We start from the raw sequence: 23,943 nt of genomic DNA, 5'->3' as shown, positions 1-23,943 counted from the left end.
TATTGGCTAAAGTGTTTCTCACAGTAATATACGATAAACTCTTAATAAACAAAATGATATTTAAAAAAAGTTGTGGAGGAATGCATTAGTTTGTCAGCCAAACTAGATTTGTGTCAGTGTATTTTACATCTTTTGGTCCAAATAAAGTAAAAAATACACCAATGAGAAGGGCCTTGAACAATGTCATGCAGAGATGTAAAAACACTGAACAGTACAGCTGCCAGAAAACCAGATGTTTATTGGTGCTAAAATAAAACTTACCATTTCACCAAGAAAAGTTGTGTAAAAGTACTTTAAAAAAAATTATATTTAAGCCTTTTTTTTTTTTTGTAAATAAACCTGCAATTTGTGAAATTACTTAAAGTAACTTTCCAGTTTCCCCACAGTGGAAGTAACACTATATAAGTGTCTAGTGGTACTAAAAATTCGTCACTTTTGCTTTTCTGTTTAGTGACACAGATATTGTTGTCTGTATTGAAAACAGATAGTATACCCTCCTTTGCTTATGCCTAAGGGCATAAGAAATACTTGAAACAGGGTATCTAGCCAATGTTAATTCCAAACACTGCAGAGGACATTCTGCCAAAAAGCTGTTTTCTACTGTATTTTTCACTCCAGGCATTCTAAAAACACTAGAAGCTGTTGTACAATGCAAGGAAAAAAACTATACTTAAAACAAAAAATATAAAAGAATAGGTACAAAGGACTCTGTACTAATGCAAACTTACAACTGAAATTGTATACCAGAAAAATGAGTTCTCTTTTTTTCACATATTTAAATTATGCTGAAGTATATTGGAAGTCATATTAGGATAAGGTAGTTAGCGCTGAGTGAAATGTACTCATTTGCTTAGTAAATATGGCAGAACAGTAAGTTTTAATTTCTATGTATTACACAGAGCAAGTTATTTTGGTGCGTAGTGTCTGCAAATTAGTTAATTCTTCAATATGATTAAGGTATTTTGGTATTTTCATATACTTTTAAGCAGTGTTGGGTACTTTTTAAAGCTTTATAGTAATATTTTTATTTAGAGTCAAAAGTGGATAATAAAGTATACTTTTAAGAAATGACAAGTCATGCAAGACCACCAGCAAATAATAGCTATTAAATCTTTAAGTAATACGATACAATCTCTCTTAAAAGCAACACACATTCTTGATTCAATAGAATGCTGGCAGGGCTTTAAAGGACTGGGCTGACAGTTTCCTCTGTACTTTAAAAGATGGTACAGCAAGTGCATGTGTGTATCTTGTTTTCTTTCAGCGGACAGAAGTTGAGGAAATTGCTCTGGCTACATTTTTTGATCCTTTCATAAAAGCATAATAAGACCAAAGAAACACGATTTTACCTGTGACATACTTTAATATGCATATTATAAGTACAGAACGGGCAATGGTCTTCTGTACATTTTAGTAATGAAAAAGCAGCAAGTTGTCATGTTTGACCTTTAGTGATGGCCTCCGTTCTTCTTTGGGGGAAAAAGTGTATACTCGATGCCAAGAGCAATCACAAAAGCTCCAAATCCCCACTTGAGTCCTCTAGTGAAGATTTCCATTAAGGTGACAGGTTTTGCATAGCCACCCATATACCTCCAGACTTCATTACTAAAAGAGAAATAAAACCAAAAGAATACAACAGGATCAGTGGAGCTACTGTGATAAATATAACAATATCTTTGTTTGGAAAAAAATGTTGATTCAACTTAGATATGCATTGAAACTGTAACATTTCTATCATTTAAGTACTGAAGTAACTGAAGTTAATGACATCAACTCTAAGCTGTTACACCTATTAATCTACATGAGGTACAAATAACATCGACAAACAACACAATTCTAGTATGAGACTCGTCTCCCCAAACTTGCTGCATGTTTTCACTCTGAATCAAAATCAACCCACCGACCCTTGTAAGGGATAGCGTAACTACAAAGACTTGTCACTGTGCTATACATCTAGAATAATTCAATCTTGAAGGGTAAGTTTTTCCAGACATAGAAAACATCCCAGTGTGGAGACACTTTGTTATACAACAGGATGCTTAACTACGTTAGGTAAGTCAGAAAAGTCTACTAAAACTGATTTTAGAAAGATGAAGATACGATGTTTTGCTAAAAAGTTATAATATTTACAAAGCTGATGCTCTTGTATCACTGTTCTTAATGCATTGTTATTGTAATGTTAGTCACTGCTGTGACTGACTACAACCGACTACTAGATTATGCTGTGTAGTTCAACCAGCATAATATACAGAAATCTATAGAAAACAGTCTCTAAGGACACCAAGTCATTAAGAAAAAGGAAAAACCCACGTTTACGTAGACACAAACAAAATCAGAACCATCATTTTGGTGGGAGATAGAGATTTTAACAAGGGGGTCAGGTATTTATGTTCATAGATCATATTCTCTTGTGCAAATGGTTTCTGTGACTCAGGATGAAAGAATATTGACATGGTCTAGTTGCTGTTACAGGATACCTATTGAGAAGATGTAGGTTTCCAAATATGACATCTTTCACACAGCTTATTCCGTATGAATATGTACATTAATGTACATTTGCTACAGAGATGGAAAAAGTGCCATCAACCCCAAGCTCCTCCAGAGGTTATAGCATGCCAAAAGTTTTAAAGAGATTACTATTATCACTACAAGAAAGTGCTAACAGGTAAAGCCTCTTCTATGAATGTTCCTGAAGAAGTTGCTCATGTAGTTTTTCTTCTTACAGAAGAACTGGACTACACAGCACAAAACATTTACCGTTTTATTCACCAGGATTGAAGAATACTCAACCAAAATTTTACATAATTTATGATGGGGGAACGCACGGTAAGCATTACTTTATAGCTGCCTAAATGATCCCGAATTGCTCTAGCAGAAAAAGAGGTGGCATTCATTGTAGAATGGGACAACTGAGAGGTAAAAATCTCATCTTCCATGATGTAAGTTTACCTTACCTTCCATGTTACATTTGTTTCTTAGCAAAATGAAATGCACAGTTGAATCAAATTCCGCATTGTGTACTAGTATATTTCTTCTTTTCAAATAAAGGCCTCCTGTTGTTTATGAGCAATCCTATTTCTAGAATTTAAGTTCCACTGATTTCAGCAACATACAAGCACACAAACTCTGTGCTGAAAAAAAGATAGCCTTACTCACATGTGCAAAACCTAACATAACTTAAGTGCTTTGGTGGATGAGGCCCTGGTCACTGTGCTTGATCTATATCATCAGGAAACCTCAGAAAGTACAAGGGTACCTGGCAAAAATGCAGAGGCTGGTCAAGGTAGCGCAGTGTGTGACCTCTGTGCAAAAGAGGGAAAGACGTCACTAAAATTCTAATTTAGTGTAGATGAATTTTCACAATTTTTACTAAAGGAAGTGTTGTCTGCAATGATGAAATCCAGTTGATGCTACAAGAAAACATATCGAGATAATTTTTGAGGCTCTTGCACTTACCGAGCCCATGGATCCCTAAGACCACGTTTAGCCAGCCTTTTCTGGACATCCTCTAGTGGAGTACCCTCCACCTTCCACTGCCTGTAGTCGGGGAGTTCTGTTTGGCCATGGCCGTGGCCATGGCCATGTTCACTTCCATGTGCCATACCTAAAAAAAAAAAAAAAAAAAAAAAAAAAAAAAAAAAAAGATTATGAGTTTTTAGTTCTCAGGGAGTCCAGCTTATTTTCCACACACAAGGACCAATATCCTGTACAGGAAGAGTGGGGAGGTTACAAGAAATCCTACAAAACACCAGTTTCTGCGTTGTGAACAGTGCACCTTTGTTCAAAAAGTTAAGAAACCACGTAGCATTTCAGAAGCTGGTGATAAAGAACAGCAAACTGTGCCAGATTGTATTATTTCCCATATAGTAACAGTTGACTATTCTGTCTGAAAACCTGCATGGTTGGTTTATTTATTATCAGCAATAGCCACATGTCTACAGGCAAGAGTCCTCATATAAAACCATTTCCAAAGAATTAACAGCAACATTACGTAATTTGTGTTTTTTTTTTTTCTCCTAATAAAAAGACCATCAATAGACCTTAAAATACATAGCATAGCATAACATAAACATTGCCTAGGAACATGAAGAAAATCAAACAACCTAGGAGGCTAAGATAATAGTTCATCCAAGTTTGATATCAGAGTGCCTATATACACGTCACATATAAATATTTCAGAATCATAGTTTATAGTTTAAATACTCCACATTGGACTTTTTTTTTTTTTAATATGCCATTTAAGAAACTGCATTACAAGTTGAGACTTGTAATGACTAGCTTAGTTGAGACTATTTTACTGGCTGAGTTGACACATAGTCTCAAGCCAGTACAGTATCTCTCAAGTTGAGGCTTATAATGACTGTAATGAATGGCTTAGTTAAGCCAATAAAATATCCTTATTTGTATATTTAGAATTTAGAAGTGTGATGTGGATTGAGCAGTATCAAACTAACTCCATAACTAGAAAATCCTAGATAGAATATAAAACCAAGTAATTTTAAGTTAGTGACCTATGTGCACACTTACAGAATACTGTTATACTATGGCTTATCCCAGCTCCTTTAAATAACTGGAATCCAAAGACATCACAAAACTTGAATTACTCAAACAACGTAATTGAATGTACGTGCACTAACTTGTCTGTTTAACTTCAAATTTAAAAAAATGCAGTAGAAGATTCAGATGTAAATATAAAAGAATAGGGCATTACAGTAGACATTAAAATCACAGAATCCTTATCCAATGGTAGCTTGTTACAAGCACTTATGCATATATATCAAATATTAAAACCATGCAGAACTACTAGCTTTAAATCCAGCCATAGCAGCATATTAAGCATGTAGAAGATGTTCACATTACAACAGAAATCAGATTTTTAATCCTCTGCGCTCCACCATCTGTTTAGTAATAAGTTTGGTCAAACCTACTTGAAAAGAAAATATAAAAGTAGACTTTTCCAATTAAAAGCAATATTTGTTTTAATAAAGTGGTGCAGATATTATGCACATTAGTTGAAAATGGCAAGTTAAAAACGGCAAGTTTTCCATTTTATAAAGCGTAGAACTGTTTAAACTTATTTCGATCTTAGCATAAAAGCAGTAGGCAAGACCAATGTGAGGTATGTAGTTAAGCTACACAGGAACTGTTAACTTTCCATTCGCGTCCTTATTATCCACTGCTGAAAGAAACAATAAAACAATGACTTAAATCTTAGATGGCTGAGCTGGCTATCCAAACAAAGAATTAAGAACTCTACATAAGGCTGGGCAGCATTGTTACTGCAGCAGCATGTATTTTGTAGCTCAGGGCAATCCTTCAATTTTCATTACTGACAGTGAAACTAGCATTTCTCAGGTGCTAATACTAAACTAATAATTAACTGGTGGCATCAGCTGAAACTTTACAATAAGAATTTAATGTTGTTGACTCAAAATTTGAACACCCAGATCTAGCAGAAAAAAAGATGGATAATCAATTAAAGCACCCCATGATGAAACTATCTTGTTTCCTAGTACAAAGCATATGGACTGGAAGCTGTTAAAAGTCACACTTATTAAAGCATTGTCAACATTCACACTGTACAAATACTGATTTTGTTTAAACATGGCTCTTTTTTTTTTTTTTTAAATTCGTATTTTGAAGATCCATCTTCTTTAAAAGTAGGCAAGAATTGACTGGTTTTGACATTTGCTTAAACAGCTTTCATTTCTTGCAGTCACTATGAATATTTCAGAATTTTAAGTCCTAAAATGTCAGGATACAAAAGGCATAGTCTTTAAAACTGTGCTACAGATGCAGATACAACTACGTTTAGAATTTAGTGTGTTCAAAGATTATGAATTTTTAGGGTTGGTAATAGATATTAACTCGGACAAGCTTACATTCTGTCTATGTACCTTACTATAGCCACTACTTATTCTTCAGAATCTAGAAAGAGTACAGTGTTATTCATCTTTACGGAATATACACCATCTAATCTAGAAATTTTAGATGCACAGCTCCAAGTGTATGATAGACTTCACATTTTTTCCTGTGAGTTTTAAAGAAACAAATGTGCAAATTTGTTAAACTAGGAAAAGCAACAGCTTGTTTTAATCAAATTACATTAACGCTCTTATACTGAAAGTGCTTTGAAGCCCTGATTTAAGGGACAGATTTCCAAGGTGTAAGCAATTCGTTTGATTATCTAAGCAGCCATATTGAAGGCTAGAGTGATGCTGCCTTGTAAGTTGTTATCACCATTACATTCATCAAGCAGCTATATGTTTTCTTATATTAAGTAGTATCAGGAAAAAGCAAGAAAATACTAGTCCTCATTAGAAGACTGATAAAGGCAGATGGGAACGCGAACATTTTCAGTGAAACCACGAATGGCTAGAAGAAAATAACGTGAATTTCCCATCTTAACGCGTATCTAGTAGCGAAGAGCTAACGCAGTGCTCCTCATTTTCAGGAAAATTAAAAACCCAGCTCCAAAGCCTGTGAAGAACCTGAAGAATCCTGGCTGCGGGGGCAAGAACGAGGGAGTAGAAAACCTTACCGAGAGCTGTCCCACAGCCTATCGCTACCTACCCCTTACCCCTGACACAAAGCGACACAACGCAAACAAAAGCCCTCCTACAAAGATTTGCCCCCGCTGGCGGCCGCCCCCTACCTGCCCGCTCCGTGCCCCGCCGCCAGGACACCGCAGGCCGGAAGCGGAAGGCAGCGGCTGCTGCCGGCACTGCAGAAGCCGGGGCCGGCTGCAAGGATTCCGCGCGCGCCTCGTTCCGCACCAGCTCCGTTCCTGCCGGCCGAGAGGAGGGGGAAGCACGCGGCCAATCAGCGCGGGGCTTGTTGGGCGCGGAAGCAGCCCAATGGGCGGGCGCGTTGTTGAGTTGCGGGGTCGGCAGCGGCTGGAGGAGAGGTGAGGGGGCGGCGGGGCCGCTCCGCTCCGCTCGGCTCGGGGCCGGGGCGGTTGGGCGGTGGCGGGCGGGGCCTCGACTGGGCCGGGACGGGACCGAGCGCCCCCTTCCCATTCCTCTTCCTTTTCCCTTTCCTTTTCCCTTTCCGTCCTGCGTTGCCTGTCGGCTGGTGCCGGCGCCCCGGCAGGGGCTGTGAGTGCTGCGGCGCCAACCGACCCTGCCGCCGCCGCCTTCTGAGGGGAGCGGGGCCGCCCGTGCGGCCTCCCGCAGGGCATCGCGCTTATGTAAGCACTGGGCCCGCGCGCCCCCCTGCCTGGCCGCTGCTCGTCGCGGGCAGGAGCTGGGGATGCTCGTGAGCCCGGCCGGTGCCCGCCGCTGGATGCGTCCTAAAAGGGCATCGCTGTTTGTTTCCTTAGGAGAAGCGTGGAGGCTGCCTGAAATTCTGGAACTGTGCTGAAAGGTAACTGGAAGTTAAGGGTTTTCTTCAGACCTGCGTTTCTACTGAGGTTACTGCTTTGTTACATTCAGGATCTGTTCCTGGACAGCTCGGAGTTTGGCGTGCTGTGGCTGTATAATTATGAAGCGTTGATTGCGTGACTATATGAATAGCATTTTTTTATATATATATTTTTTAATGTATGCTTAGAGGTTGAGTACGTTGTGTTCTTTATCTGGAAAGAAACTGATAAAGGTAACCACTCAGTCACTGACTTACAAAAGCTTACACCATTTCTCTATTCTAGATACCACTATAATATAATTTCTTTATAGCATAACAGAAACTTAAGGAGACTGATTATTGACGCGCTTATAAGAACGAGAATAAACACTATTTTATAGCGTGGTATTGACAGAATTTTAGGACAGACCGCAGGTTTGATTTTTGTTTTTAGTATCTGATGAAAAGATATTTCTGGGTTTCATTTTTTTTTTACAGGGATATTGGGAGAGCATGAGAAGGGTTCCAGTAAAAATGCCGTTATCATGTTATTAACAGTGAAACTATTCTAAATAGTGTGCCATCTGTTTAATCTGGACTGCCTGTGTCTGGTTTCAGCACTGAATGTTTTTCCCTGGGAGGTAAAGTCTGCAAGATATGTCAGAGTGAGAGGAGATGTGTTAGTTTTTCTCTAACGTGTTGGAAAATGGAACTGGGGAAGGATTCTGTATTTGTTGGGTACCAGGGAGTTAAATCTCTATCACGTGGACAACGATCTCTCTGATACCTGTGAAGTATTTCTCCATTCTTGTAGGGGCAGAAAGCTACCAGCTATGTGCTCAGCATCTAGTGTTGCTGTGGAACGTTGATATTTTCCTTAGAAATATTTTTTAGTGATCTCTGCGCATGTTAGTTACCAAACAAAATAATTTTCCTTTTGATGGAAAAATGTAAGGTCGTGGTCTTGTATTTTATTTTGTTTGCTTGTTTTGTTTTTCATAGTGTATCTAAGTATGACTTGATGATTTATCCATGAAGCCATACTTCACTGGTATAGCTATCAGCTGCTATGTTCAGTACTGATCACAGCGGATTGACTTTGTGTGACCCATTGTATTCAGAGTTATAGTGGAGTAGTACACTCTGCAAGATTCACCTTCAAAAACACTGTAAATTTCAGGTTTGAACAAGGTTTTGGTATCTATTTCCTCCCACCCAAGTACATAAAACCTCTTGATAGGACTAACTTTGTGCAGTTTATTGATTTGCTCTAAAATGAGATTGCTTAATGTCTTGCTTCCTAAATTTCCTTTTCTTTCAGTATGTGTTGTACTCTATCTTTCCAAAATAGAAGACCGCAGATATGAGGAATGTGATGCTTTAGGGATATAGGAAGCTTTCTGAAACTGTATCTTCATGAAATAAGTGAGTTTGGATAATTTTAAGGGACCTCAATGTCTTATTACAGCCTGTTGAGTAAACTTCAGTATAGTTACTCACTTGTTAAGGCCGGAACTATAGTGTAGACAAGGAGCTAACATGAAGAGGGGAAATTTTTATCTTGTGTAGAACATACTGGATATTCTTTAGGAAGAGATGGTCATTGGGATTCTGTGTACAAATAATCAGTACTTTTTATGGTTTACTCAGTTGCTTTTTTTTTTTTTTCCTCTTTGCTGCTATTCATGGTGGTGATAATTTCTGAAAATTAAGTGTTCCAGGACACAGTTACATTAGTGTCTATCCAGCTACTCTAGTTGTGATTAGCTGGTGTTCCTGCTTATGCTAGTAGGTTAAGGGAAGGTGGCAAGGTGTTCTTGATAGCTTTCAGAAACCTGTGTTTACATAAATTTTTGTTGATATATGTTCTAGATTAACAGATTCATTGTTGGTACTGTTCTTCTCTGCCTGTGCACACTTTCTCTTTATCAGTGATCTGTACTGAGTGGTATGCTCTTTCAGATTACTTACTGCAGTAGAGAGCTGCATGACAGACAGTGACTTGAATTTTTTTTCAATTTTGACATGACAAGAGGTGTGTTTCTTTTTTTTTTTTTCCACTTAATGTCTTAATACATACTTGAATTGCTTAAAACTAAATAACTATGTATTTTTCTCCTGAAATTGCATGTTACTTTCTCAGGCTCTTTGTTGGTTATTTATACTTCATTGGAAGCCTGTTGTTATTCAAATAAAATTGTTATTCCTGCTTTAATTGCTGTAATGATGAAGAAGGTTTTTCCACCTTTTTGTCCACCTTTTTTGTCCACCTTGGTTTCTTTAGATATTTAAAAAAAAAAAAAAAAAAAAAGGCTATGAAAGGCCGGAAAGTAAGTTACCTTCTCAGGCTGCAGTAGAGCTATTTCATAGATTGTACTATAATGTTCACTCCTCTTTAGGAGGAATGATATGCTCATGCAACACTGTTAGTTTCCTTCTGTATTTTGGCAATCCAGAGATCATTCTTCACAGGAACAACTGTACTGGATTAATCTGCTATCCTATCTTGAAGTCTAAAGCTCTTGGATCCTGGTATGTGACGAGACCATTGTTTCAATCCTGCTTGTTCCCCAGGGCTAAACAGTAGTTGACAGCAGATGCTCTATTCTTATTCTCTTTTCTAGGCAAGTGTATCAGGTTACTCCTTAGGTCAGCTCTCCCAGTCTCTGAAAGGAGATGCTTTGTGTAGCTTTTACTTCCATTAACGTACTTAATTTTTTAAAACTCTTGAGTCCATGTATGGTTTTTGAATCAACAAACATCACTATATATCTTGTGTTGTGTGAGTAACTCATTCCTCTGTTCTGTTTTGAACCTGTTATCTGAGAACTTCATATGACACCCCTGTTTCCTGTAGGAGGAGGGATGGAATTATTTGGCTATTTCCCAGACAGTTTGATACGAGTTTAGAATCTTTAAAATCAAGCTAATATGTTCAGTCAAACACTTGCCTGGGCAGGAAAAGAATTTTAGCTTTCGTTTTTTCATTTTTTGTTTGTTCCTTTGTGTTAAGATATTAGTTTATATCTGGCAGTGAAGCTGAAGGCTTCCTCAGCTGATTCCCAGTGAAGGCCATCTTTGCCATAGGAATTACCATTTAGGAAGAAGTCCTGTGACTCCTGGGGAGAAAGTGATCTAAGAAGACAGAGACAGTCATCAGCTGTGGGTTTTGATTTGCTGCTTCAGTCAGGTATTTTAATTTACAAATGGCACAGTTACAAGAAATAATTTTTATTTAATGCTGTTTTTAGCTGTGCTTCCTTTGCAGCTGTTACCTTGTAGTAGATAAAATTTCATGCAGAATTTTGTTCAAGCAAACATTAACATGCATAATTTGCTCAGAGATTTCATGTAGGCTCTAAAGGTAACTGTAAAATAGTGATGATGACTTTAGGAAATATTTGTAGGTGTTACGCATTATCTGACTAATCTTATTTCTCCTAAACCTTTCTTTTGCTGTCTTTTTGGCAAAAACTGAGATTCTTAAATAATGGAATCACTGGAGGGTTGAGGTTGGAAGGGACCTCTGGAGGTTATGTAGTTCAGCCCCTTTGTTCAAAGCAGGGCCTACTATAGGGTAGGTTCCTCAGGACATTGTCCCCTCAGATTTTGAGTATCTCCAAAGGCAGAAACTTCACAGGCTCTTTAGGTAATCTCTTCTGGTGTTTAAACGACCTCACTTTAAAGTTTATTTTCTTATGTTTAAATGGATTTTCTTATATTTCAGTATGTTTGCAGATAGATGCAAATATTTTGAGTGTGAAAGTGTTCTTAGTTTGTGCTTGTATCACTAAATGAAGATAACATAGTTAGTTGGTTGAACTTTTCTCTCTGTGTCTTTCCTTGGATAATTCATTAACAAGACAAATAGTTTGAAATTTATATATTTTTTTAACTTTAATCACAGAACATACATACGTGAGTGATTCTTTTCCCCACCCCTATAGAATTCTGACCTTAGTCCTTAAACTTAAAGCATGAGGTCATGAGTTAGAGAGGTACTTCTGATGAAATAGAAATGTTGTTATATAGTAAAACCAAATTCTCTATTGCCAGCAGCACCACAGAGAAGAAAATATATAAACATAGATCAGGATCGGGTGCTGGCCAAAATAATACACAGTCTGCAAACTGTTCCAACACATGCTGCAAGTTATCAATAATTAATAGAAGTTTTGTATTGTAAGGAGAACTACAGTGTGACCATTAGTCATTCTTCTGTTAGCATTAAATCTTTTGCCGAATAAAAAACACTACACCCAAATTCTTTATGTATTCAGTTTTCCTTGGAGCCAAAAAACTTAGAAAAGGTATGTTACAGATGTTTATTGTATGGCATTTATGTTCGTATATTGTGTCTTAGGAGTAATAAATTATGTGGTTATGGAACATATTTGTTTAATAAACCATGGAGCTACTTTTAAACTAATTTGCATATTTTTATTTTGTGCTATTGTAGTATGATCTAGGTATAATGCACCCTTCTGGTATATTAGGCTGAACTCTGTTACAATGTTTGTTACTCTGCTGCTATGAGATGTCCTTTTCCTCTAAAGTTGTGTGTTTCTCATCTAGATTCAATTTGAAAATGCTTCGGGGAATAAAACTGACTTAGCTATCTACTTAAATAGAAATTTAACCAGGAGTCACAATTCAGGTGATCTGTAAAACAAGGGTTAGTGTCAAGTCACCTTTTTGTTTTTTCTTTGATTTCTGCTCTGCAGGCAGTGTGGCTTGCTCCTGTTGGCCACTGCTTATGTCAGTTCTGCTGCCTTGACCTCTTGGTATTATTCTGTAGAGCAGTATGTATGCTGTGGTTCAAAAGTATTAGTTTACTTTTGACTGGAATATGGAGAACCAGAGATATTTGGAAGATTGCACTGGGTAGTGGACTAAAATGTCTATTGCAAAGTGTTGAACTTTATTTTTCTCCCAGTACGGAATACTGGGAATTGTCAAATTCCCTGGCTACATAATGCTGTTCAGCACAAGACCTGATGGAGGTTGATGGAGCAGTTAAAACCTGTTAAAACTCTCTTCCAAGAATTTGTTCTTTCCGCATGGTTTGGGGGTTCTCTCTGCAGGGCAGAGTACTTACACAATATAGAGTTAGATAATGACTGATTAGAGTGATTAGAGTTAGAAAATAACTGATTTTTGCAGTCCAGAAATGCTAAGTCTATATTCTTGTGTGTAATCGGAGTAATGTAGCTAAATTTATTATATTTTTTATTTTACTGTGATTCTTCAGTAAACTGGAATGGCTAGGTCTTTATTGGTGTCTACGTTCTGTGTGGTTTGTGAGTTCTTTAAATAGTTATGTTACTGTTCCACTGAAGTATCTTTAAGTGAGATGTATGATATGGACATTTATACAGGCTGTATGACTAGTTTGCTGGTTCGTACAGGGCAGTGCTGGTACTTTGGGGTTTATTTTTTTTTTTTCTCTTCCCATTCTCTCTATTTAGTAGTTGTGTCTGGGGTTGTCTTCCCTTCTGCCCTGCCTTGGCATATATTAGAGGTGAGGGGAACTAGTCTATATCTGTAAGGAGTGAAAGAAATTTATTTCCTTTTTGTTCAGATGGGTTGGCATGTGCATACTGTTTCTGAGAGTTCTGGTATCTGTTTCTTCTTTCTGTCTCCTTCAGTTTTGAGAATACCCTGAGCTTTAGAAGAAGCTGGAGACCAGCCCCTCTGCATGTTTGCCTCTGTTCTGATTTGGAATAGGGCCACAAGGTAGAAAACCTGATTTAGAAAGTATATAGTATAACAGTAATAGTACAAGGGTAAGGGGAAGGTAAGTTAATACATTTTCAAATTCTTAATATTCTAATAACAGCAATGAGATAAACAGATGGTTGGTAAAAATCCATTTACTTCAATAAAATTACACAAGAAGTGATTGAGGAATCTTTTAAGTAATAATAATGTGCCCTTTTACATAAAATGTAAAGCATGCTGATGAAGGATTTATTCTAGAAAAAGTTCCTATTCCTCTGTATGGGTAACAGTGGAGAACTTTCCATTGCTTTTTTAAAGACATTCAGTTGAGCTGCAACAGCATGAGCTAAATATGAACACAGGAGACCAAGGGGAGTTTTGATCTGGAATGGAAAAATGACTAGTTCCTTATGTGTGTGGAGTTTTTTGGCGTTTTTTTTTTTTTTTTTTTAAAAAAAAAAAAAAAAAAAAAGCTGTTTGCATCTTGTTCTTGGCGCAGATCTTAGTCAAAATTGCCGGGCTTCAAAAGCTTCTTTTAGATTACAATTGTGAAATAGAATGGACACATAATTAGCAATAGAGAAACCATGATATGTGGTGATAACTTGATCTTGTCAATGTCAATATCTGTGCATTAGTTTCAAATAGTGACATCCTAAGTTTCTAGAATTTATTAAACTACATTTCTGGTAATTTTTTTGGAAGATAACAGAATGAGGTGCTGTCTGTCTTTGTAAGGTTTCATGCAAGCCATTCTCATAGCTTAATGAACTGCAATAGACTGCAGCACTAATCTCTGCCTTGTCAGAGTAGCAAGAACTTCATGCAAGTCTCTTAAGCAATAAAGTCTCTTAAACAATTAAGTATTACCTATAGAAAAACAAGTAGAGCTGAGCATCTTGGAGTGGAAGCTAAGCTGAATGAAAGAAGAAATACCTGAAATAACAAAGTAATTTAAGCTAAGCGTTTATTAAACTGTATTTCTAAGCTGTTTAATTTCATAGTTGTTCTGTGACAGCAATTCTTCCTTTAAAACAAGATTTTCTTTATCTTCTCACCATAAATAGTGTTAGAACTTGAGAGAGCAAATACAGACTTCAAAATAACTTGCCCTGACTGTTAGCACAGCCTCTTCAGCTGATTACTGCAATGTGAATGGTTTAGGCACAGTTTAACGTCCAAAGGACAGGTTTGAGAAATGACTAAGAAAGTCATTTGACTTTCTTGCGAGGGTATCGAGTGGACTAGGAATATTCATAGTAGTCCTAGTGAGAATAACTGCTAATATCAGAGAAAGTCTGTTTTTCTGTATCAGTGGCAAAAATACGCAGTCATTCTTTGTACATGCAGAAATGAAACTTTGTTGGTTTGTTAGTTGCTTCAGCCATAGAAGAGAGCAGATGCTTTCGGGACATGCAGGTGTCACTGCACTGAACTCTTTACTGTGAGAGAGTGCTTTTTTTTTTTTTTTTTTTAAAGTTCTGTGTATGTTAAATCCTTGCTAGCAACAGGTCTACTATGTTTTTTTAGCAGTTATTTTTCAGAGTTAATATGGAAAAATCTAAAACTACTGCACCAATTTCCTTCTTAATTGAAGTTAAAGTATTGGCATTTTATGCCTGATTTTTAACTTGCCAAGTTAGCTCAAATAAAATCTCTTGAATTTAAAAACAAAAGCCAACCAAACAAACACAAAACTGTTGGAAATACTCCTGTAAACTCCATAATAATTTCTATAAATTAACTGTATTTTTTTTCCTAGCCACTTCAGTGTTTATCTTGAGTAAAACTCATGATGCTAGAGCAGAGAAAAAAATGTGCAACTATGGAATTTCACAATTGTGCACAAATTCCTAATCAGGTTAAGGTTTGTGGATGCATTCCAGACTGAGTTAGGGGTCAATGGGCAGTACTAATTGGCACTGATGCTGCTGAAATTGTGTAATCAAGTATTGTGCTGATTGTCACAGGGTGTTGTCGTCCCTCCACCTCCTCGCCCTTGTCCCCATCTTTATTTAGCAATGTATATTAATCAAATGTGCAAAGGTTGTGTTTGGCTTGTTTCCTCTGTGCCCTTTTTCTCAGACTTGAGGATACTGATCAGTGCTAAAGACAGCATGACTTAATGTGAGAAAAGTAGAAGAAAGTTCAAAGAAACTTGTGTAAAGATTAAGATGCCTCTCGATGTTTATTTCATGTAATAAATTAAGATTTAAAGTGTGCTGCAGAAAGCTTTAAAATGATCTATAGATCATTGAGAATACAGCTTTCCTTTTTTTGCCAGCTGCTGGAAAAGAACTTCTTTAGCACTGCTGCTTGTCCTTTTACCAAAACGTTTTGTAGGTATGTTACCACATTTGGCTAGTGGAGATATGCGTGGGTATGACAGTCAACTGCTTCTAATAATGCTTCCATGATGATAACATACCAGACATTGTATTTGATAGTTTATTTTAATACAAGTTTTTTGATTTTTTTGTGAGATGTGGGAGGGAGGAAGGACAGATAAATCAACATCATTATGCTGGTTAGGAAACCTTAATCACACCTTAAAGAGTTTTCAGCTTTAGCAAGTTTTGAGGTATTTCAAATTCATGTTCCAACAGGTAGGGTTTGATAGGCAAAAGTATTTTTTCCTGCATCTTTTGTCTTTACTAAAGCAGAATTTCCCAATAGTTCACAGAAATAGCAATAAAATAACTATTATTGGAATGCTGTATAATGTGTTGGCTTTGAATTGATTTGTAAGATTGTGATGATTATAATTTGTCTATGTGAATGCAGACTGTATAACTTTCTGAAATATGGAATATTGCTATTAGAAAACTGTCTCTGTGGGCATTTGCCTTGCATCTATGAAAAATGAAAAAAGTTTTAGCATTTTCTTCTTTATTGCTTGAAATTGTTTGAAGTTAGGATCTTTATTTATTGGTTTTAGTTACTCAAGTGACACAAGACTGATTAGGAAACAAAATCATTAAAATATAGCTACAAAAGTCTTCTTATTATGCCAGTTGAATAGCTGGAAAATAAGACAAAACGCATAAGGATTTTTTTCTGCCCCAAGTATGAAACTCCTACTGCTCACTGATAAGAAATGATTATTGCGTAATCATATTGAGTACAAGTGTGTACATAATTATAAGTACCAGGGTACTGGGTATGGATTTGTATTTTGTTCAGAACAGTGTTCTCACACACTGAAGTACTCACACTTGGACTATGTGAGTTGGACTTCTTGTTGGTGTGTGCATCTTATCAACCTTTTCAAGAGGTTGCTCAATGCTGTGCAGGTACGTTGTCTGCATGCCAATAACCTCAGTGTTCCTAAAACTTCTGAGTTGCCTTTGAAAGACAGTCCGTGCCTATTTTGTGAATCATGATGTATGAAGGGTATTAGAGGAGTATATTCCTTGCAGCAGAAACATATAATGTAAAAATCTCATGTGCCTGGTGCTTGCACTTCAGTATGCACTCACTATTCCTATCAGCACAATTCCATATGGATATGGAACAGTGATATATTTAAAAGGCTGTTTAATTAAAAATAGGCATTGATTAATTTTTTTTTCTGATGTATTTGAAGGGGATAAACCAAATTTGCTGTATTGCCAATATAATTTAAAAAAAAAAAAAAAAGTGTAAGGTCAGAAATGTTATCTAGATGGGCAGCATGACTTACCAGTAGAAGAACAAGGAAACTGTGTACGTTGAGTATATTTCATGTGGATAAGTTTATATTTTAAGTGGACATGCTATATAGAATTTGTTAAAGACCCTTTTGCTTAATGTTTCAAAAAGTAGTAGTATAACTCTTTGACGTGTCTGCATTTAAGGCCGTCTCTGGTCTTTTTCCAGAGGTGGATTTACTCAGGAAGACTTGAGGGAAGAAAAAACATAATTCTACCATTGCTTTTGAAGACAGTTTTTAGCAGAACTATTTAGTATTACAAACAAAACTCCAGGGCTTCACTGTGTATGGGTGAGGTTATGTAAAAATGGCTGAATTTTAGAACTTTAAGTCCTCAGTGATCATTCCTGCTTTTGTGTTTTATGGGTGCATGAAAATATATTTGAAAACCTAGAACGCTGTAAAATTGACAACTTGTGAAGAAATTCCATTCCTCCTTCCGCACCAACCATAAACAGAAGGAAGGTTACTCAGAAGCTAGCTGCATGAATTTTCAGTGCTGTTAAATCTAATTTGTGGCAATCTCAGAAGACTACTGCCTTCTGAATGTACACTAGGACACTATTTGACAAAGCCTTTTAATTTTATTTAGGCTATGTGTAGAAAATGTTCTTGAAAATTGTAGGATGCACTTAATCCCTCTCTCCTACTCCTCTTTTTCTCTTTTTCCCCATCTGCTTCTTTACGGAATTCACCAGTGGCTGATGTGGGCAATGAGGTTGTTTCAGTTGAAATCACACTCTTAACTGCTTGAACTGCTTAGTGTTTCATCAGAAAAAGTTGTGGCAATCTGTCCTGGTTTCAGTTAGCACAGAATTAATTTTCTTCCTAGTAGCTGGTGGAATGCTGTGTTTTGGCTTAGGATGAGAAGAGTGCTGATAACACCCCGATGCTTTAATTGTTGCAGAGCAGTGCTTATACTAAGCCAAGGACATCTCAGCCTTTTGCTCTGTCCTGCCAACGGGCAGGCTGGGGGTGCAGTAAGAGCTGGGAGGGGACAGACCCAGGACAGGTGACCCAAACTAGCCAAAGGGGTATTCCATACCATCTGACGTCATGCTAAACAATATATAGGGGTGGCTAGCTGGGGGGAGGGGGCCGGACTGCTCGGGGTTAGGCTGGGCATCGGTCAGCAGGTGGTGAGCAATTGCATTGTGCATCACTTGTTTGTACATACTATTACTTTCGTATTATCACCATTGTATCATTATTATTATTATTGTTATTATTATTTTGTTATTATTATTTTCCTGTCTTACTAAACTGTCTTTATCTCAACTCACGGGCTTCACTCTCCATTTCTCTCTCCCGTCCCAGAGAGGGAGGGGGGAGGGTGAGCGAACGGCTGCGTGGTGTTTAGCTGCCGGCCGGGTTAAACCATGACACAATCCTAACTCCCACCCCATATTGATCTACAGCTAAGGTAAAAGAAAAGCATTGAAGAAAGTGTTGCCTAACAGAGGGCTGGTTGATGTAAATTATTTGTGCTAGGTCTAGATTATATTGCTGAAGAGACTGTATATAAAAAATTGCCCCAGAAAAAAAAAGACTTACATTTCTGGTTAAATAAACAAATAAAACAAACAAACAAAGTCCCAGTATACTAGAACTTAGTGCTCCTCACTATTTAAAAATATATATGAAAAATAAGCCATATCACACTAAAAATATTAACCAGTTCTTTCCTAGAACCAGTCAATCTCTATCCTTTTCTAACATTAGTTTAAGAGTAAAAGAATAACGATGGTGTAAACACTGTGCATTGTGTTTAACTATTGAACAGTGAAGATTAATAATTAAACTCATACTAAAGCAAAAGAGGAAACTTGAACTGGTTTACATTTACTAGTGTTTTAATTCTCATACAGTTGCTTCACAGAGTTTATAATTCCATTGGATAGGCCACAGAATGCCAGACCATAGTAAGCTGAATTCTAGAGTTTAATGAGAATTTCTTTCAGGTGATTACAACAGTCTGTGCTTTTTTTTAGAGGCACTATTTCTTTGACTGGTTTCCATGAAAGAGAGAGTCCATCAAAGACCATATAGCCTTCAGCTCTGGAGGAATCCTGTTGAAGTTAATAGGTTTGGTCACTAGCATCAATTTATACAGGACAGTTACCTTAATGAATTGGGTCAATTGAGTGGATAGTTCATGTTGAGGTAGCTCTTGATGGATCTGTGTTGTCCAGAATTAAGATGATCAGGAACATATCTTACTTATCACTTGTGGATTTTGTTTCATAAAATGAGATTGGTCTGATTCCAATACAAAAGAACAGTATTTTTCTTCTCATCCTGGGGGATTGTTCTTTGCAGTTCTTAGACCCTCTCTCTAACATTCAGAAAACAAATACAAGGTGGCTATACTCTGAGCAGTTTTGTCTGAAAGCTGAAGCATATCTTGCATTTCTGGATTGTTGATGCTATGCTGCTCCACCTGAGAAGAGCAAGCAGCCTGTGTGTGTGTCTGAAGTCCTCTTCATAGTCTACATGCAGGTTTTGATTGTCTCATGTAATCCATTGGGTCAAGGGGAAGATGTCAGTGCTGTAATGAAGTTGTTACCTTGATGAGCAGTGTTGAGATCAGTAACATTTCATGTAACTGTATGTTGCTTGTTCAGTTTGCTTTTTTGAAGTCTAGGAATTTCTAATGGAAAAGCAAGACCAGAACATCAATCAGAATGAATTTTATCCCTCAAAACCTTACATCCTAAGTGCGAATGATGTATCTGAGTCACACGTAAGAAACTTAACGTGATCATGCAATAAAGGAACATATCCCAATGCTTAGGAACGATTAACTGGCATTTTGAAACTGTACGTTGGAATTTTGTATTCTTAATGCCATAATGCTATTATTTAAATTATACATTATCCTAGTTATAATTGAAATAAATTTGTATTCACTTGTTTAAGAGTTTCTGGATATGTGTAGGTAAGTGTAATGATGGGGGGAGAATCTGACACCTCAGCTTCATTTACTTAGGTTCTGCTTCATAGAGCTGAAAACTTTACCATCTGCAGTTGGAAATAATAGAATCTTTCAGCACAGGTAATGACAGGATTCTTTGTGTCAGCTCTCTTTGGGAATTTTTAGGGTAGAGGAAAGAAGAATAGGTAAATTTAATTCATGAATGTATAAGCTAAATTCTAGTTCAGGTGAATTGCAGTTGGAGGCAGACATTGCAGCAAGAAATGTATGCTGGTATCTTAATGGTTTGAAATTGATAGAGCACTTCATTTTTGATGGCTATTCTCATAATATAACATTAGTTTCTGTCAAGGGAGGATGTCATGGCTCAAAAATGGGAAGCTGCATAGAAACAAGTTCATATTTCTAGAACTGTTTCTGCATGTTTCTTTTCTTTCTGGGCAAGATTGCTATCTGTTTCAGCATAATGTTTGCAGCATGGTTCTAAAGTGTGTGTTGAGGTTTTTTCTTTTTGTTTTGTTTTTTTGTTCCTAAAGAAACTCTGTCTCAAGATTTAACTGATAATTGCTCATTTTTAGTACTTAGTACTGAGTGTCCCGTAACTGTGGTTTTGCAAGTGTAAGCCTGCTGTTATACATATAGCTTTCTCAGACTACATTTTTTACTGTGTGTTTCCTATCTTGTAGCAAAGTCTTCCTTGATTTAATTTATTTCATGAACCAAAACTCTGTACCAAGAAGTTGCTTAGGAGAGGTAGGGTTACACAAAAAGTAGTTTGCATGGAAATGTTTTCCTAAGTGAAGAAACTAATGAGTTGCAGACAAACTAGCATAGGAAGAGTTATTACATATGAAGGGAAAGGGAGGAAAGCCTGTATTGTTTAGTGTAGGATGGGTTATTGCACAGGATCCTGACAAGAGAATGCTTTCGGTTTAGGGTAGGATGACTGTATGAAGTTGCTTCTAAGGAAACTGGTGCTGAGAGAATGTATAAGGTAACATTTCTATGGCTAGTCGCCATGTGGGTGTTATAACATACGTGTGCGTTTGTGTACAGTCTTCATGATAAAATAATTAATGCATGTGCTGCTGTATTTAAGGCTGCAGGATAACTCCTTTAATACATTGTTGTCACCAAAATCCCATAGGTAAAGCAGAGGGAGTACTTAGGACGTGGAAAGAGACGTGTATAAGTTGTCTTAACTCTTCTCTTTTTCTGCTACATTCATTGCATGAACTCCTAAGAGATTTAGCTACAAATGTACAAGGTATGGCTGTGACTTTTTCCAGGTCCTTAGACTCTGTGAGACAAGTAGGACTTAATTTTTTCCAGAGGACCTGACTTCAGCTTTACACAATTGCTCTGTGCAATGCAGTGAAAATGTTAGCATTATAATCCTTTATTTTTTTAAAAAAACCTGTGATATAAAAAAACCTGTCTTTTCAGTTTCATATTTTCATTCACACTGCCCTAATTGTTTGGCTTTCAGCATGCTACCGAAATTTTGCACCTGCAAAGCGCAATTTCAGTGTTATAATTATTGATAGAGGGCTTGGCAGCACAGATTTCTGGTGCTTTAAAAGGCACAGAGTAGATGGTCTAGGTCTTAGAATGACTTGCAGGCTTTTGGGGACAGATGGGATGTGTCTTTCCTTTATACCTTTTTTGACAGAAGCTGAAATTTATTTGACCCTTGTCACAAGAAACATCTCACCCTGTGGATGTATGGTATCATAAAAGTTTGAAAGAGTATTGTCAATCTTTGGCTTTACTGTGGAAGGGCTGCCTTACATCATTTCCATGTAACTTTCTTTGTTGCTTGTATCCGAAAAGCAATTCTTTTTAGCCTGGTTACCACTAGCGAGTCAAACTGGGCATGGAACTAACGTCTTAGCTGAGTGTTTTGCGTGACTAAGGCTTGTCTAATAAGGCTTGCAATCTAAATCCCACGTGTAGAATAAATATGTCAGTATTTGTATTTTAATGTTGGAATGTATGTCTGCTTAAGCTGGCAATTAAATTGCCTAGAAAGAGTCCCTCTTCCAACTCCATTTTTTTCTTAAAAAGAAGGTTTGAACTGGTGGTTTAAATTAATAACTGTCAAGAGAATATTTTCTTTCTTTCTTTCTGTCATTGTCAGTTTTATGCCTTGCAGAAGTTTCTGTTTCCCTCTGCCACTTGTTATGGCCAGGACAGTTCTGACAGATTGAGTGTACCTGTTTCTAATACCAGGTTGTGGTCGTGGTTCTGATTTGTTGATGACAACGGTTTTGAATTTATTTTTGATGCCTTTATCAAAATGGCAGCATATATGTGTATATTAAAGATGATTGCTATAGAATGTATTTATGTAGATGGATAGAATGGGATTGTAATGCTATCAGTGATGTGTTTATTATGATTATGCATATACTTTTAAATCAATACCAGAAGCAGTCTATGAACTTTTTTCATATAAGCCTGTGGTTACCAAAATTGAACATTCTCATGTTTGCATTTCATACCTTCATTATATAAAAACTAGTCTTGTTTCCTATGGGGATCAAACCAGCCTAAGAGTCAATCCCTTTTCCAGTGTGGAAATCAGAGCATAACATAGCTATTTAATATAGTCTAGCATGCAATCCGATTGCAGCAGGATGAAAATACTTATGCTTATATTCGGAGCAAATAAGGAACGAAATGCTCCTAGGAGAGTGTTTTGTGAAGCATATCAGTTAAGTACTAGCTTACGCCATTAAGATTTCTGCTTTATTCTTGATCGAAAAAAATAATAATAATGTAGAACAGGTATTCTAAATATGTATATAAATCTTTTCGTATTGCCCTCATGAAGTGGTGAGTCCTGCTCTTACTATAAGGAACAGTATACGGGAGTCTAACGTTTCTACCGTGTTATATTTTAATGTTTTTATTTTGTATTATTCTGTTACGGAATTCTATTCTGCCTTCCCTACCACTTGCAATTAAGCTCTTTTAAGGCATGCAGTTCTTTTTTTTCCTTTGAATTGTGAAAATGACTCCTATATGTTTAATCTAAGGTTAGAAGATATTTTTCATTATCATTACCCTCATTACTTGCCTCTGAAATGCTTTTCTGCCTGATACATATTTTCTTTCAGGATATTTGAATCAAATGTGGGCCAGTATTTCAAATAAGAGCATGCTATCAATTTAGTATGCTCTGCTTACATATTTTCAGAACTACTTTGCGCTGCTTCTGTGCTGTTAAAAACCTCTATTCCTTTTCTGGCAGCTTGTAAATTCCTTAGCAGATGTTTTCATTAAGTGGTTGAATGCATTATCCAGTCTTTTTCCATTCAGTCTTTTAAAACTCTGCATTCAGGAATAACTCAATGTGAGAAGTTCAAATTGCTTTCTGTTTTCTGCACTTGTCAACATGTTGCCCAGTTCCATTTCTCTAGAGTTTGTTTACAGTCTTGTAGTGGGGTGGCGGGAGAGGGGAGGATGTTTCCCATGTAGTTCCAACCACTTTGTCATGTCTTTTTCTTTCTTTTTCTTCCCAGAGTATTAATTATATTAAACCAAGAGTTCTTACTATGAACCTAAGAACATTCTGGATCAAAGGAATAGAATGTTGATTTAGGTGAAAGATCCTTTCTTGCTGCTTTCCATGCTAATTTTTTTTTACAGATGAAGCAGGGAAAAGTCTTTCTTTAAATACACTTCTTTCCGTGTTCAATAATGAATTGTAGATATGAGAAGGGTGTATACATAACTTGGAAGAACAAGCTGTATTGATACTTGTGTTTCTGTTCTTTTAGACCTACTGCCAGACAGTGAGGTTCTCTTGCAGGAGTCATAGTGGAGAGACATCATGGCACTTAAACCTTTGTTCTTATTGTTGAGATTTCTCCCTTGTCCAGATTTTAAATGCGTAATACTCTTGTCATCGACTTTGAAGTCAGAATTTACAACTTTGTTATTCATTGTGCAGCTGTGACTCAGTTATATTACGTGAATTGTGACATCTAGTAAGTATATAATGGCAAAAAAGTAGACTTGTTCTTGAAATGTGTGTCCTGTTTATGTAACTGCATCCCACTGCACCCTTTGTTTGGAAGCCTAAAATCCTAGATCCTTTAAAATAAATAAATTAAACAACAACAAAGCCCCCAAACACTGCATACTTGAATAGTCACATCTTCTTAGGTGTCAACAATTACTAATATCTAACTGGTAGCACTTTTTTTTTTTTTTTTTTTTTAAATCCCCACTGTAATAGCTTGTT

General features: G+C 36.8%; 2 protein-coding genes across 6 annotated transcripts in view; one reads left to right on the top strand and one right to left on the bottom strand.

Moving 5' to 3' along the window:
• Positions 1 to 1,343: 1,343 nt before the first annotated feature.
• NDUFB3 (NADH:ubiquinone oxidoreductase subunit B3) lies at positions 1,344 to 6,787 on the bottom strand. Its single transcript, XM_027461036.3, has 3 exons — positions 6,656 to 6,787; positions 3,457 to 3,604; positions 1,344 to 1,605 (listed from the first exon to the last, which is right to left on the bottom strand). Exons 2-3 carry the CDS (start codon positions 3,600 to 3,602, stop codon positions 1,449 to 1,451), a joined length of 303 nt encoding a protein of 100 aa, XP_027316837.1. The 5' UTR covers positions 3,603 to 3,604; positions 6,656 to 6,787; the 3' UTR covers positions 1,344 to 1,448.
• Positions 6,768 to 23,943, top strand: part of HYCC2 (hyccin PI4KA lipid kinase complex subunit 2) — a 60,565-nt gene continuing 43,389 nt past the window's right edge. For 2 of the 5 annotated variants that reach the window (XM_072041376.1, XM_072041372.1), the window contains exons 1-2: positions 6,768 to 6,907; positions 7,322 to 7,365. The gene's annotated coding sequence lies outside the window, so the exon portion shown is untranslated. The other 3 variants (XM_072041373.1, XM_072041374.1, XM_072041375.1) reach the window with 3 other exon arrangements.

The sequence above is a fragment of the Anas platyrhynchos genome, chromosome 7, assembly GCF_047663525.1.
Source record: "Anas platyrhynchos isolate ZD024472 breed Pekin duck chromosome 7, IASCAAS_PekinDuck_T2T, whole genome shotgun sequence".
In the NCBI taxonomy this organism is placed as follows: domain Eukaryota; kingdom Metazoa; phylum Chordata; class Aves; order Anseriformes; family Anatidae; genus Anas; species Anas platyrhynchos.
This window is presented reverse-complemented; position numbering and strand designations above follow the sequence as displayed.